Source organism: Rhinatrema bivittatum, chromosome 11, assembly GCF_901001135.1.
Source record: "Rhinatrema bivittatum chromosome 11, aRhiBiv1.1, whole genome shotgun sequence".
Classification (NCBI taxonomy): Eukaryota; Metazoa; Chordata; class Amphibia; order Gymnophiona; family Rhinatrematidae; genus Rhinatrema; species Rhinatrema bivittatum.
Genome location: NC_042625.1, coordinates 70,679,947 through 70,693,372, shown reverse-complemented (window position 1 = coordinate 70,693,372; position 13,426 = coordinate 70,679,947). Strand labels below are relative to the sequence as shown.

General features: G+C 42.2%; 1 protein-coding gene across 3 annotated transcripts in view; it reads right to left on the bottom strand.

Moving 5' to 3' along the window:
- The window catches only part of LOC115073293 (WD repeat-containing protein 62-like), a 128,284-nt gene that overhangs the window by 28,623 nt on the left and 86,235 nt on the right, over window positions 1-13,426 (bottom strand). For 2 of the 3 annotated variants that reach the window (XM_029571601.1, XM_029571599.1), the window contains exons 23-25: window positions 11,754-11,920; window positions 6,710-6,819; window positions 2,380-2,529 (exon numbers count right to left, since the gene is read on the bottom strand). In XM_029571601.1, coding sequence (XP_029427461.1) covers window positions 2,380-2,529; window positions 6,710-6,819; window positions 11,754-11,920 — 427 coding nt within the window. The remainder of the gene's footprint in view (window positions 1-2,379; window positions 2,530-6,709; window positions 6,820-11,753; window positions 11,921-13,426) is intronic. The other variant, XM_029571600.1, reaches the window with a different exon arrangement.

Below are 13,426 nucleotides of genomic sequence, written 5' to 3'. Positions count from 1 at the left end.
ACTGGCCACGTAGCAGACATTACCTTTTTCTCTTGGTGGCCGGATTCATTTGTTGAAAATGAAGCTGCTACGCTGGCTCTACTTGTAACAAATGCTACCAGTGGGGCTCAAGCGGAATCATGTATGGGACCTGGAGAAGGGGCTTCGAAAATTTATTTGGGGAAAGAAACTAGCCCACTTAGTGTTACGCAAACTGCAGCTCTCATGGGGGGGAAGGAGGAATGGATTGCCCTAATATACAAACATAATTTGGCTTGCCTCTTATGACACAGAGGACTGGCTATATGGGTCTGATCTGTTTTCTTCTCTTAGTTTTCTACAGGCCTGGTGTAGCCCTTTTCAAATACAAAATTTGTTACATGTCCCAGGACACAAGTTGCCGATCGTTATTCAGAATAATTCAGTTATTAGGTCCTGCAGACAGGCCTGGCGTGTGTTGTGTACCAAGCTTGGGGTTTCTTGGGAAGTTTCTCCATAGTGGATCATCTGCGCTTTCTCCCGGGTTTAGAGAATTTGAGATTTAAAGTTTGGGCTGATAAAGGGTTAGTATCCTTATATCATATCATTCAGGGCGATCGTTTGGTTCGACCATTTGAGGACCTTAGGTTAGAATTTGGTCTCTCTCATAAGGAGTTTTATGCTTACTTACAGGTCCAACACTTTATAGAACGGAATCTTTTTATAAAGTCCAGTTTAGTTTCTATTCAAAAGTTAGATAAGTTTTTTTCTAACCACTGGCTGGAAAACATCTTGTACTTTTGACTAAAGCCTGCAAAAATATCGATACCACCAAGAAGCTGCAAGCCTTGATTTTGGCATGGAATCAGGAATTAGATGTTCCCATCACATGCTAGGAAAGGACATTTTTTACCCATGGAATTTGCACTATTAAAAGCAGGGATACCTCCGAAGCATGTGGGTAAAAGCGTGCGCACTGTTGAATGCAGCACTTGTGTGTCCCGCACAGAGGATGGGCAAGTTTCAAAAATTGCATTTCTGTGGGTAAAAAGCTGTTTTGCCCATGAAATTATTTTGAAACGTGCCTTCCCTGACTTACGGTTTTGCAACGGCAATATTTTAGTCATCTAAAACCCACTCATGTCTGGTTTTGAAGCAGTTTCAGAAGAAACCCCTCCCACAGCCCATGGAGGGCAATAAAATAATTTTGTAATCCATTTCCATGGGTAAGTGGCTTGTATGAAAGCTGCTCTCCCCCTCAGTGCAGTTAAAAGTCCACATTCACCGCAGATCCATGGGCTTTCATTCCCCAGGACATTTTTTTTTTTTTTTTTTTTTTTTTTTTTTTTTTTTTTAATTTATAATTTTTATTGGTGATCGAGACTTACAATACAACCAACATTCTGTAGCTCCATAAACAGTGTAACCACCATGGTTTTTAGTTTCACCCTTGTCCCCCAGTTCCCCAGGACATTTTTAGGTCGGGGGGGGGGGGGGGGGGGGTGAAGCAGAAGCGCAGAAAGCATTTTCAAAATCTAGGCACATTTCCTATGAAAAAAGTACCCAAGGAAAAAGCTGGTGCGGATGTCCACATGCAGAAAGTCTCAAGCTGAAGTATACGCGTACGTTCACTTTGAAAATTGGTGTAAAAGTCAGCAGGTAAGAAGTACCTGGGGCCTTTGTCCCACAGAATAACAAAGTCAGTTACTTGCAGGCTTGTACACATGGACTTTCCAAATGGAAAATCTCCCCGCACATATGTACACCTGCTAATTTCTGCAAGTAGTTTGAAGAAGAAGGTATGCATGTCAAGTGTAAGCCCTGCCTCTAGAAACACCTCTTCACACTGAGGAAGTGTTCGTTCCCAGAGGCCCTGCATATAATGCAGGCATTACAAAGCCCATTTCTAAAGTTAAGGCATGGTTACCACCACCGAAAAGGCTTTGAAAAAGACCAGCTTAGACGCTCATTTGCAAAGACAGGAAAGTCAGCAGATATTTTCGACCAGCAAACTTTGCAAAAATTTTCAAAGTGAAAATATGGGCAAGTCTGCGCTTTGAAAATTCTCTGAAAGTACACGCACAAACTCCCCTGCATGGAGTTATACCTGCTCTTGTCGTGGTGCATGTGGAAAAGTATATACATACATCCAAACTTCCCCCTCCTTGAATACACAGAAGTACATGTGAAAGAGTTACACACAAATGTTTGGCATGCAAAAACCAGCACACAAGCTATTTATGTTCATAAAACTGTTTTGTGGGTATATAATTTTGAAAATTCTGCCTTTAGAGTCTAGCTGTTGGGCAAATACAGCATTAAATATTGTTTTTCAATTAACTGCACTCCCTCCCTTATTGCTTATTTGTAAATATATTTTCAGTGGTGCAGACTATCCTTCACCCACCAAATGAGCATTACCTTCAGTAACCGCATCTACCAAGGTCTCAAAATGCTGCTTGAGAAAGTTTTCTTGTTCTGTTTGTGGAAGAGGCCCATCCTGATAGCTGTTCTCCTCCAAGTCAACTATTTCCATCTGGGAAAAGCCCACTGACCCTAGGGAGTCTACATCTACAAAACAATGAAGGGCTTAAATAGTTTTTTGTTTATCAAAGAAATACAGCAATACCAGAGCCAAAAGATTACATATGCAATTCAGCATAAATACAACACAGAACTCAAAACAGTCAAACAGTTACAGGTCTTAACAGAACAAAAATAAAGGTCAAAATGAATAAGGTGATTCCGTTATATTGGACTAAATATAACATTTCTCTATTATAGGGTGATGCAATAAAGCGCGAACTGAGCTCCCAGATACTCCAGAGTTTAAGAGGTTCACCACTCATCCTAGATGTCATATGGACAAGCCATAATCAACAGAGCATCATCTATAACTTGGAAACTTTTTTTTGGTGGTGAGACCAGACCTCATATATTATGTGAGAGAACTTTTTGTTGTATATATATTCTCACTTCTTCAAAGGTATTAAATACCTGTTTACTACATGAATACCATCGTATGTAGTCTCATTTATAATCATTGGTCTTGGTTTCACTTATCTTTAGAATTTTGTGTTAAGTGGCAGGCTGAATAACATATGATCGCTCCTTCAGCGTCCTAATCGTTCATCTTGAAAGGATAAGTGTTATAAAAAAAATTAAGAAATTATAAGTTGACTTAACACTTATCCTTTCAAGATGAACGATTAGGACGCTGAAGGAGCGATCATATATTATTCTGCCCGCCACTTAACACAAAATTCTAAAGATAAGTGAAACCAAGACCAATGATTATAAATGATACAATGGTATTCATGTAGTAAACAGGTATTTAATACCTTTGAAGAAGTGAGAATATATATACAACAAAAAGTTCTCTCACATAATATATGAGGTCTGGTCTCACCACCAAAAAAAGTTTCTAAGTTATAGATGATGTTCTGTTGATTATGTATTAAGTGTTACATCGTATTGGCAGTTCTATTTATAAATATGAACAAGCCAGTCATCTAGACACGGATGCACCAACACACCTTCCTTTTGCAATGCAGCCGCCACCATCATCACCTTGGTGAAGGTACGGAGCGGTTGCCAGCCGAAGGGAAGAGCGTGAAATGGAAAACGTTCCCCTAGGACCATGAACTTCAAAATCTCTAGTGTTTTGGTTTGATGGCTTTGTGCAGATACGCCTCTGTCAAGTTGAGATACCAAGAACTCTCCCTTGCATACTGTCGCTATGACGGATCCCCAAGTTAGACCTCAGTTTCCACATGGAAAGGGGAACCTTGAGAGCCACATTTACCTTTGTTAAATCTGGTATCGGCAGAGACGTCCCTCTCTCACTCCCCCCCCCCCCCCCCCGGAACCACGAAAAAGATGGAATATAGGAAAATTGGTTCTTCCCTTTTTAAAACTTACCTCCGGAGCATTCAATTGAAAGCCAATTAATCTTGAATTGGATATAGGAGGGAAAGAAACAGGACGCTTAACTTAACCTAATGCCACGCCACGAATGTTCAGGGTCTGAGCCAACAAACTGAGCAAGACATCTCTATGAAAAAAGAAAATGTCTGAGCAGAATCCAATGCGGCTCTCAACCAGATGTAATTTCTCCCTTTTCTAGAGGTGAGAAAGCCTAATTCCCCATCAGAATTCTCCGATGTCTCATGGTCCACATTTCCTTGAACACTGAACATTACCAGGGACCGCCTTCCTGCAGCGTATGCCTGACAAATGGGAGGCCCGAGCACAAGATCCCTACATAGTAGGTTGCTTCACCTCTGCTGAGTGCCCCTGTACAAAGGTCTGCAAGGCCCTGGAAACATTCCACCCAGAAGGAGGATGTATTTATATCAGAGCGCATAGGCCCAACCTTGTTCTAAATCATTCTCTCTTGGGAAGCTTCTGCCATCAGGAACAAGGGAGAAGGTAACTGTTGCCTCGTCTCCCACGCCACACCCCTTCAGAGAAACCATAGGCCAAGGGGATGTCCCAACATGAGCAAAAGGTGTAGTAGTCAAATGCAGTTTTGAGCATCTAAACAGTGCAGACAGAGAGCGGACTGAATTGATCTCAGACGGTGAGGGGGAGAGGTGCGCGAGGGCAGAAATCCCCCCCCCCCCTACCCAAAACTGCTGCCAGAGCCTGGGAGGATCGAAGCGGCAGCAAGCTTGCAGAGCCAGCAGGGAACCGCGCCGAAAAAACCCCCAAACAAACAGCTTGCTGACTTTTTTTTTTTTTTTTTTAAACAGCCTTAGAGGAATGGAGGTTCTTTGGAAACAGGAAATACAAGGGGGAGGGACCGGACCACCGGTACTCACCCCAACTGTCTCACCGGGCAATGGAGCTGACAAGGCCTCCGACCCCTAGCTCTGATTGCCGACAACCAGGGGGGATGGTCCCACCAGGGCCTGCCTACCCCCTGGGAGGAACGGCACTTTTTTTTTTTTTTTTTTTTATTGTCCTGCTTGATCAAGCATTAGCTGAGAATGGTAGAAACTCCACCCCACCCCTTTTTTTTTTTTTTTAAAGCAATCAAAGATCAGATCAGGACCACATGTTCTGCCACCTCCATCTGCTGGAGACAGATACTGAAGGGACGCAGGTGGCACACAGTGTTAAGAGGGGGTGCTTTTCAAGTTTTTCTCTATCTCCATCTGGGAGGCAAAACCCAGCAGTCTGGACTGATCCTGGTACGTACAGGGAAATGCAGTTTTGAGCATCTAAACAGTGCAGACAGAGAGAGGACTGAATTGATCTCAGACAGCAAGCCTCACAGAGGCTCAGGTACAATCTAAGTTTGTACCTGAGGCAATGGAGAGTAAAGTGACTTGCCCAAGGTCACAAGGAGCAACAGCAGGACTTGAACCCTGGTCTCTCTTAGACCTGTTAGTCTCCAATGCTTAACTCTCCTAAGCTTTGGCTCTGGGCGGCCTCCTGCACATACACCAATGCCACCCAGGTGTATGCACGCCATCTCTCCAGGTAAATATGCGCTCAAGACTAGGTTGCAGTCATACGTGCATAAGTACCCACGCAAATACACGCTGTGGTCTAGGGCCGCAGTCGTACGTGCACAAAGAGCTGCGCAAACATGTGTTCAAGTCTAGGTTGCAGATATATGCACATAAGACAGAGCAATTTGAATGCTTAAGGCATGTTATGATTACAGACAAGATCTAATTACAAGCACGAATGGACTACGATCCACTCATTGCTTGTATTTATAAACATACCCATTTTTCACTCAAAATGTTTTTGAATTCCATTAAAATAAATTCTGTATAGGACTGTATTTTTTTTTTATTGTTGTAAACAGTTATCAGTGATAGCTTAAATCCATTTATAGTCACCATTTCTATGCAGTATATATCTGTCAAATAAGGGAAAACAGTCCTGAAGCCATTGCTCTAGGAGCCCTTTTGTCTGCTGCACTAGACACATGCTACCATCCACTAGACAAAATACTGGCAAGTTCTTCTGTTGCACCAGGCTATATAATGAGGATGATGTCAGCGTGAAAGCTCTGTCTTCATCCCCTGGAAGGCAGGCATAACCCATGTGTCTGGTCTGTCTGGCAGGACAATGAGAAAAATACTTAAGACAACACAGGATTAAGATTTCTTTTAATTCTTTCATTGATCAAACTGTCCCCTGCCTGCCAACTCAAGTTTCTTGCTGAACATACCAGAGTCCAGAACATGTGCTCAGCAGGACATGTCTCCTAATGGTGTTCAAGAGCCAGCTACATAACAAGAGAATGATCTCACCCTGTCCATTTATGGCAGAGACCTTGGAGTATGTCATTACTGGCTCAGGCAATTAACCACTGAATTCCCACAGCAGATTTTAAATCATTTCTAAAATGCTCAATTTAATCTAAAAATAAATAAAATAAATATATATTTAATTGATTTTAGGGTATCTGCTCTCTTCCACTCATTTCTTTTTCACCAACTATTTTGAATAAAAATTTGATTTATATTCTGCTTTTCAGCATGTCGAAGCAGATCACATTCTGCAGTTTTAAAGAAAAAAAGCAAAGACCTTTTGATAATAATAAACTCCTTATTAGTGTCTCCAAATAGGTTTTTTTTGCACATTCCATAACAGGACCTTTCAGTTCATGTTCCATCTGGGAAAAAGATTTGGGGTGAATTCCCCCAGAAGGGGGATTATGTGTTTTGTTCATAATAGGGTATCTGACATTACTTAAATATTTATGAGTGAGACTGTTAGGGAGACTTGCCTGCTTCCTGCTGATTTCTTTTAGACAGCTGACTGTCAGAACATGCTTCACAACAGACACTGCTCGAGTCCTCGTCGTCCACATGAGTTGCTTCCTTCACATCATATTCACTTTACAAAGAGAACATTTAAAAGTATATACAGTGTAACTGGTGTACTAAAGACAGCAAACACTCATGAAAATTTCAAAATATCAGAGTTGCAAAAAAAAAAAAAAGAAAAAAAAATTGTAATTTTTTTCCTTCTAAACTTTACTAGCATCTGTGTCCTCACAAGGCTTATAAAATATCACTGAACACAGGGAAAACCAGTATGGGAGAAGCGGCCAGGTTTACAGCTGGCAGTGGGAATATAGAGCTCAAAGATCTAGAAGTCTTTGCATATACTCAAGTCTTCCCTTGCAGTGGCACTGCACAAGTTCTCAGTCATTTTACTAAGTTTATAGAGAGGAGGGTGGGATTGTGTGACATTCATCTTGCTGTCCATGGAGAACACCTCTCACAACTAAGAAACTTTGATTGACCAATAGGACTAAATTCAGCCACACGACTGGGGATTCACAAGGTGAAGGTTGCATTAGCGCAAGTGACTTTGGTGGTTATGAAGAAATAGCAATCTAATAGTTTCTCAGTTTTCATTTGAATCACTCCATTATACTACCAACACTTTTTTCACAGACATCGTTACAAAGCTGAACAAGTTCTTAATACTCTGGACTGCAACAGAATTTGGTTATTTTACTTGGACAGGTCCAAACCTTATAGAAAATGTCCAACTGTTCCTTTATGACTGAATTAAACAAGGCTTACCAATTAAAAAAAATAAACCCCCTCTACCTAGCTGGCTGTTTCTCACTACTTTGCTAAGTCTAGAATTCACCTTCCTAATAAAGTGAAAGCTCATCAAATACTAGCGACTTCAGTAGCATAACTTGGTGCTGCTTCAATTCAAGAGATATGCAAAGTAGCCACCTGGACCTCTAGCCACACCTTTAAGGATTACTGTCTTGAAGAGGACTGCAGCATGGATAGTTTTGGCCAGGTGTCAGATTCAATGGGATTCAAACCCATGACTCAGACTAAGATGAAAACCCATCTGCAAAGCTGTGGAAGCCACTGGATTTTCTGGGAGTTATGGTAAATTTGTCTTGTTTCCTGGGAAACTCAGACACACTCCTTCGGTCTTCTGATTGGGCCAGCATTAGGTGTGGCCTTAACAGGCAGCTATATTTAAGGAAACCCAGCTTGTCACACCTTTGCTAGTCCAACAGCCCATTGGGCATCTGCCCTGTGAAAGCACTACCTGTTTTCACCCTTATTTTCAAGCCTAATTCAGTCTAGTATTGTGATCGTGGGTTCCTGGCCTTTGTATCCTATCTTGCATTTCTAGTGTGTTGTATTTTGTTCTAGAATTCCAACACATAAACATTCCTGTTTCACTAGCTGTCTCCAGTGTCCTGCTTGCCTCCAGCTCCAGAATTCCAGGTCCTATGTTTGTGTTGTAGGAGTTACCTGCTGCTCCTCTGTTTTCTTGTTCCTGTTCTAGTTCTGGTCCAGGCCTTGTTCCTGTGCTTTTGGTTCCTGCTCCTGACCTCTACCCCCCCCCCCCTTTCCGCCCACGGCATATATATGATATGTAAATGATCGGATTAGCTATTCCCTCCCATACAGTAACGTGCGGCCCGATTATTGCCTTTTTAACCAACTGTTTTGCCGCGTCTTTAACTCGCTAATTTACCGCCTACCCTGACCCTGGCGTTAGAGGGATGTGACAGCAATAGGCAGGCTCCGGTCAAATAAGTGGGTGGGGGTTGGAGCAAGCGAGTAACATGGTGTGGCCTGGTTCTCCTACGCTCGGGCATCGGGGATTGCCAGTCCTCTCTCCCCCCCTCCCGAAGCAAGGCGCAGGGTGAAAATCGGCTCGCATGTTATTAAAACAAATAGAAATTGTAGCAAAAGTAAACTTACTGCATGCTTCCAGCAGCCCCAGTCCTCTCTCCCCTCCTCCCGAGGCACCCACCGCGGCTCCCCTGCCTCCCGGGGGCAGCCGGCGGCGAAAGCGGCTTCCAGCAGCCCCGCCAGTGAAGGTGCATGAACGCACGTCCAATTTGGGCGCCCAAGCAGAGAAGGCGCATTGAGCGCACGCCGTGACCTCTGACGTTCATCTGGGCGCTCAGGTCACGGCGTGCGCTCAATGCGCCTTCGCTGCTTGAGCGCCCAAATTGGACGTGCTCATCACTCTTTTACTGAGTGATGAGCCTTTTTGAAAATTCAGACAGTGCTGTTTGACATGCCTTGATTATGCTTTTTCCCTTATGTCTGTGTATCAGTACCAGAGACTATACAAGTCAGGGCCTGTGTTGGTTGTCATCTGAAACCAATTACCTCTTTCCATCCCACCCCACCCCCATCAAAGCAGAGAGTAATGCTGCAGTTGCATCAAGGGAATCAAGGCTTATTGATTAAGGATAGTAATCCCCATTCTGTGCAGGTTATCCCCTTGCTTAGATTCCCAGACTGTAAAAGTCGGGGCCTTCATTAGTTGTTGTCTGAATCCAATTCCCTTTTTCCTCTTCTCTGTTGAAGCAGAGAGCAATGTTGCAGTTGCATCAAGACTTATTGGTTAAAGATAGTAATCCCCATATCTTCTGTTAAAGATAGTAATCACTGCTCTAATTACCTCATGTACTTTTGTTTCCATTTCCATTCTCTATACCTTAGGGATCCAAAGTGTTTATCCCATATCCCTTTGGATTTTCTGTTTTTGTCTTCACTACCTCCTCCGGAAGGGCATTCCAGGGATGTCCTCTTGGAAGCCTGAGGTTTTTAGCCATGTGAGTCTCCTGGTTCCAATAGCTATGGCTGATTATCTTGATGTTGTATCAGAATCATAAGCTGATCTAATTAAACGCTTTGTACCTTTGTCCACTTTATTGAAATGAGGTGTAAACTTGTCATGTATCTGACTGAAGACTAGCTTAGATTTTTAATTTGTATTCATTTATTTTTAAAGAATATTGTGCATATTAGTGTACCTAGCATGTATGGACCAAAGTTCTGCTCTGCAACAGACAACTGTAACATCTTTTTCCCACTAGCATCCAGTCATTTTGAATCTTTTCCCAGTGGGGTGCTGAATGTGTTCTAGATTTTTTTTTGGGGGGGGGGGGGGGAAGATTCTACCACTAAAGATTAATGAGGGAGCTGGACTCTATGTCCTGGACAAAGCTGGATGTTATACTTGAAGTCTATTTTTCTGGCCATTGGAAATGTGGAGAGGGGTGTCTGTTACATTTTAGTTTGAAGATCTTGACGTGCTTTATGCATTGGGATAGCAATAGCTTGTTTAGGTGCCTGTATGTATTTCAAGAAGTCTGAGAAGCCTCTTTGGTTGCGTTTCCTCTAACTCAAATGGAATACCTTCTTCCATTTGTTGAAGGAAGGCATTGTAGATCGTGTCCTCTGGAGGAGCAGTACTCCTAGCTGCACTGGTGAAGGGTCTGAAGAACCTTGACAACTCCTCAAAAGAATGGTAGGAGTAACAGTCATATCTCTTGATGGGGAGCTCTCTCCAGATATGGTAGAATAGGATATTATGATTCCAGTTCAGTAGAAAATGTTTTAAAAACTAGTTTCATGAGCAGTGGAAGAGGAGGAATAGTTGGGATCTTCTTCATATAGTTATGAACAAACTCAAACACTAATTTTTATATGAAAGAGGTTGAAATGTTCTGAAGATGTATCTCATTGGTACCAAAACCAGTTGAGTATGTTTACCAGGAGATGGTTCGATAGAGAAACCACACCAAGATTATAGTCTTTGTGCCAACAAGTTTCGGAGCTGCAATCTTCAGCACAGAGGCAACAGATGTAGATGGTGCAGAGATGTCGACACTGGAGGTAGATGGTGCCCTTTTCCTTTGCACTGACTTTTGGCACAGTGTTTCCTGGATGCTCTTAGTGCTGAAGTGAGCCCAGTGAATTGCAACTTCTGCACTTCAAGGATTGACTCTTGGCAATGGACTCAGAACTTTTCCATTCTTTATCTCTCCATCAGTTTGTGCTCTCTGTACAAGAGCGTTCAAGGGGACATATTTCCACATGTTGTGTGGTTACTCACATCATGGGAGGAGCACAGGCAGCAGACAGAGCTCATGGTAATTGAAACTGGATGTCTTATGCTTACACTGTGTATAATTTGGAAGGCTTCTTCCCAGACGGGTATAAAAAAAATTACCTTTTTGTTTGACTTGCTAATGGAGAAAGGAAAACACTACACATAACAGAAAACCACCACCATAAAATTTAAAAAAAAAAAAAAAAAATATATATATATAGCAAGCACCTAAAGTGATAGCAAAATCGTTTTGCTTCAGTGAAAGAAAAAACTAGAGACTCATGGGAACAACTGCACATGCTCAGAAAGACTTCTAGGTCTTTGCGCTCAGACAGCACTGTCCTGTGAAGTAATCTACTTGCAAGTCTGAATTTAATTCTATTTGTCCACATAGAACTACAGATCCCTATATGAAACAGGTGTTGAAAACAAGGAGAGCTACTTAATTCAATGTCTACCACCATTATCACCCTACACATTAAACATCTTCAGTGTTTGGTTTATCTCTCCTCAGCTGGTCTCTGCTTATATAAGAAGTCTTTTTCTCAAGCTTCCATCCTATTTAACTTACAAAACAAAAGCTAGCAATTCAGATGCATCACCTTGTCAGTACAGCAACAGCATCATCCAATTTTTTAAAATTAATTTAAAATAGAGATTTGCGATGTCAAATTAGTAGAAGCTAAAAGATATACAAATACCTCTCTAACCCAACTAGCTTAACCTCTCTATCAAGGACACAGTTAGATCAAGGATGAATTTTGTTCTTTTACTGCCTGCCATATGAAGGTTACTTGGTAATTCTTCCCACAATGCTCACTAAATTACCAGAATTCTGCACTGATGGCTCGGTGTCACTGAATAGGATTATGTTCTTGTGGCCCAACTGATCACCTTCACAACTTAAAGCTACTGCCATGCAAACATACCCATCTGCTTCCAGCAATGACTCGTTGCTCTGAGTAGGATACAAAATACATTTGCTCATGTCAGTGGACTCAGAGTCCTGATCAGTGGACATCTCGCCAGCAGAGGTTGAACTTGGCTGATCAGAGACTCTATTTTTGGGGCATCCCTGGACCATGCTCTCCATCTGCTGATATTGATAAAGAAAAAAATAAAAGTTCACATTCTGCAGTAAATGTAGAATGGAGGAAATCATGCATCCTAATTTTGGATAAGAATATAATTTTGCTAGTGTCTAGTTTTCTGATGTCCCATCACAATAGCCCAATAGTAATAGCCCTTTACTGCCATCCAACCCAACTTTTGCCCTTCATTCTACTATGTTACATCAGTTCTTTACAATCCATACCAGATGAGTTACTTTAGACTAACTGTCTTTCTGATCATTCCTGTGCCATTAAGGTACCCCTTGAACTCTATATCAAAACAGACTGATCCATTTGTTTTTACCTCACTGCATCCGTGGAGATGTAGTAAGTTCCTAAAGGCAACTATGAAAGCAAAAAGTTGCTTACCTGTTATGAATGCATACTATGGATAGCAGGATAAATCAGCCATACAAGTGGGCAATATCATTTGATGGTGCTGATGTGGAACATTCCCTAAAGATCTCTGAAAAAACCTAGAAGGCATTTCCTGGCATGCTCTGGACATCCTATGTTTATTCTTACTTGATTAATCGCAATTACAAATGTAAAACAAAGCGATATACAAATCAAATTAGTAAAACAAATTTTAAGATCAGCAAAAATATAGCATAACTTTTAAAAAAAAAATAAAAATGCAAACATAACAAAATGATAAAAATAAAACCAAAAGTCAAGTCAGTATACATAAATAAAAATAATTGTAGGCCAGACTTTGCCAAGCCCCTTTGCAAAAAGGCCAAGACCTGAGAAACGGTCACTTGAAAAGGTTCTAAACCTTCAAGATTTCCACACTCTGATATAAGCCAGAGAAGGTGCTGGACTCCTAATCTGAAACAGAGTAGCAATTACCTGCTTCGAGAACCCTTTTAAATACAAACATCGCCTCTCAAAAGCAAGACAAAAGTGATCCGCCCCCGACACCGCAGCCCCTGCAGATGAGCCAAATCGGTTGCTACCGTCTATAGTGAGATGAACCAGATTTGCAAAACTATGGATGGTGCGGCCAATCCGGTGCTACAGGATTCAACTTTCCTAGATGTTGCTCTATGTGACGCAACATACTGCCTATGAGAGAGACCATGGGGGGAAAAAACCACATACAGGAGAAGCTTTGTCGGCCAAGGCTTGACCAGCAAGTCTATCCCTTTGGAACAGACCTCTCCCATGTGACTGAAGAACCGCTCTGCCTTGGCCCTGCCTCGCAATGCCATGAAGTCCAGCTGGAGACTTCCCCACCTGGATTAAGTGAGAGCAGAGGCCTCTACTGACAACTCCCACTCCCCCAAATCCAGCTGCTGCCTGCTGAGATAATCCACCTACACAATGTCCACTCCAGCCACATGAGACGCCACTAAGTCTGCTAGATGCTTCTCCACCCAAACAAAAAGCTTTTGGGCTTCCTGAGCCACAAGGCGGCTCTTCGTCTTGCCCTGTCGATACCATAGTCCCTTGAATCTGTGGGAGAAAAGGCCAATAATGCCCTGTGA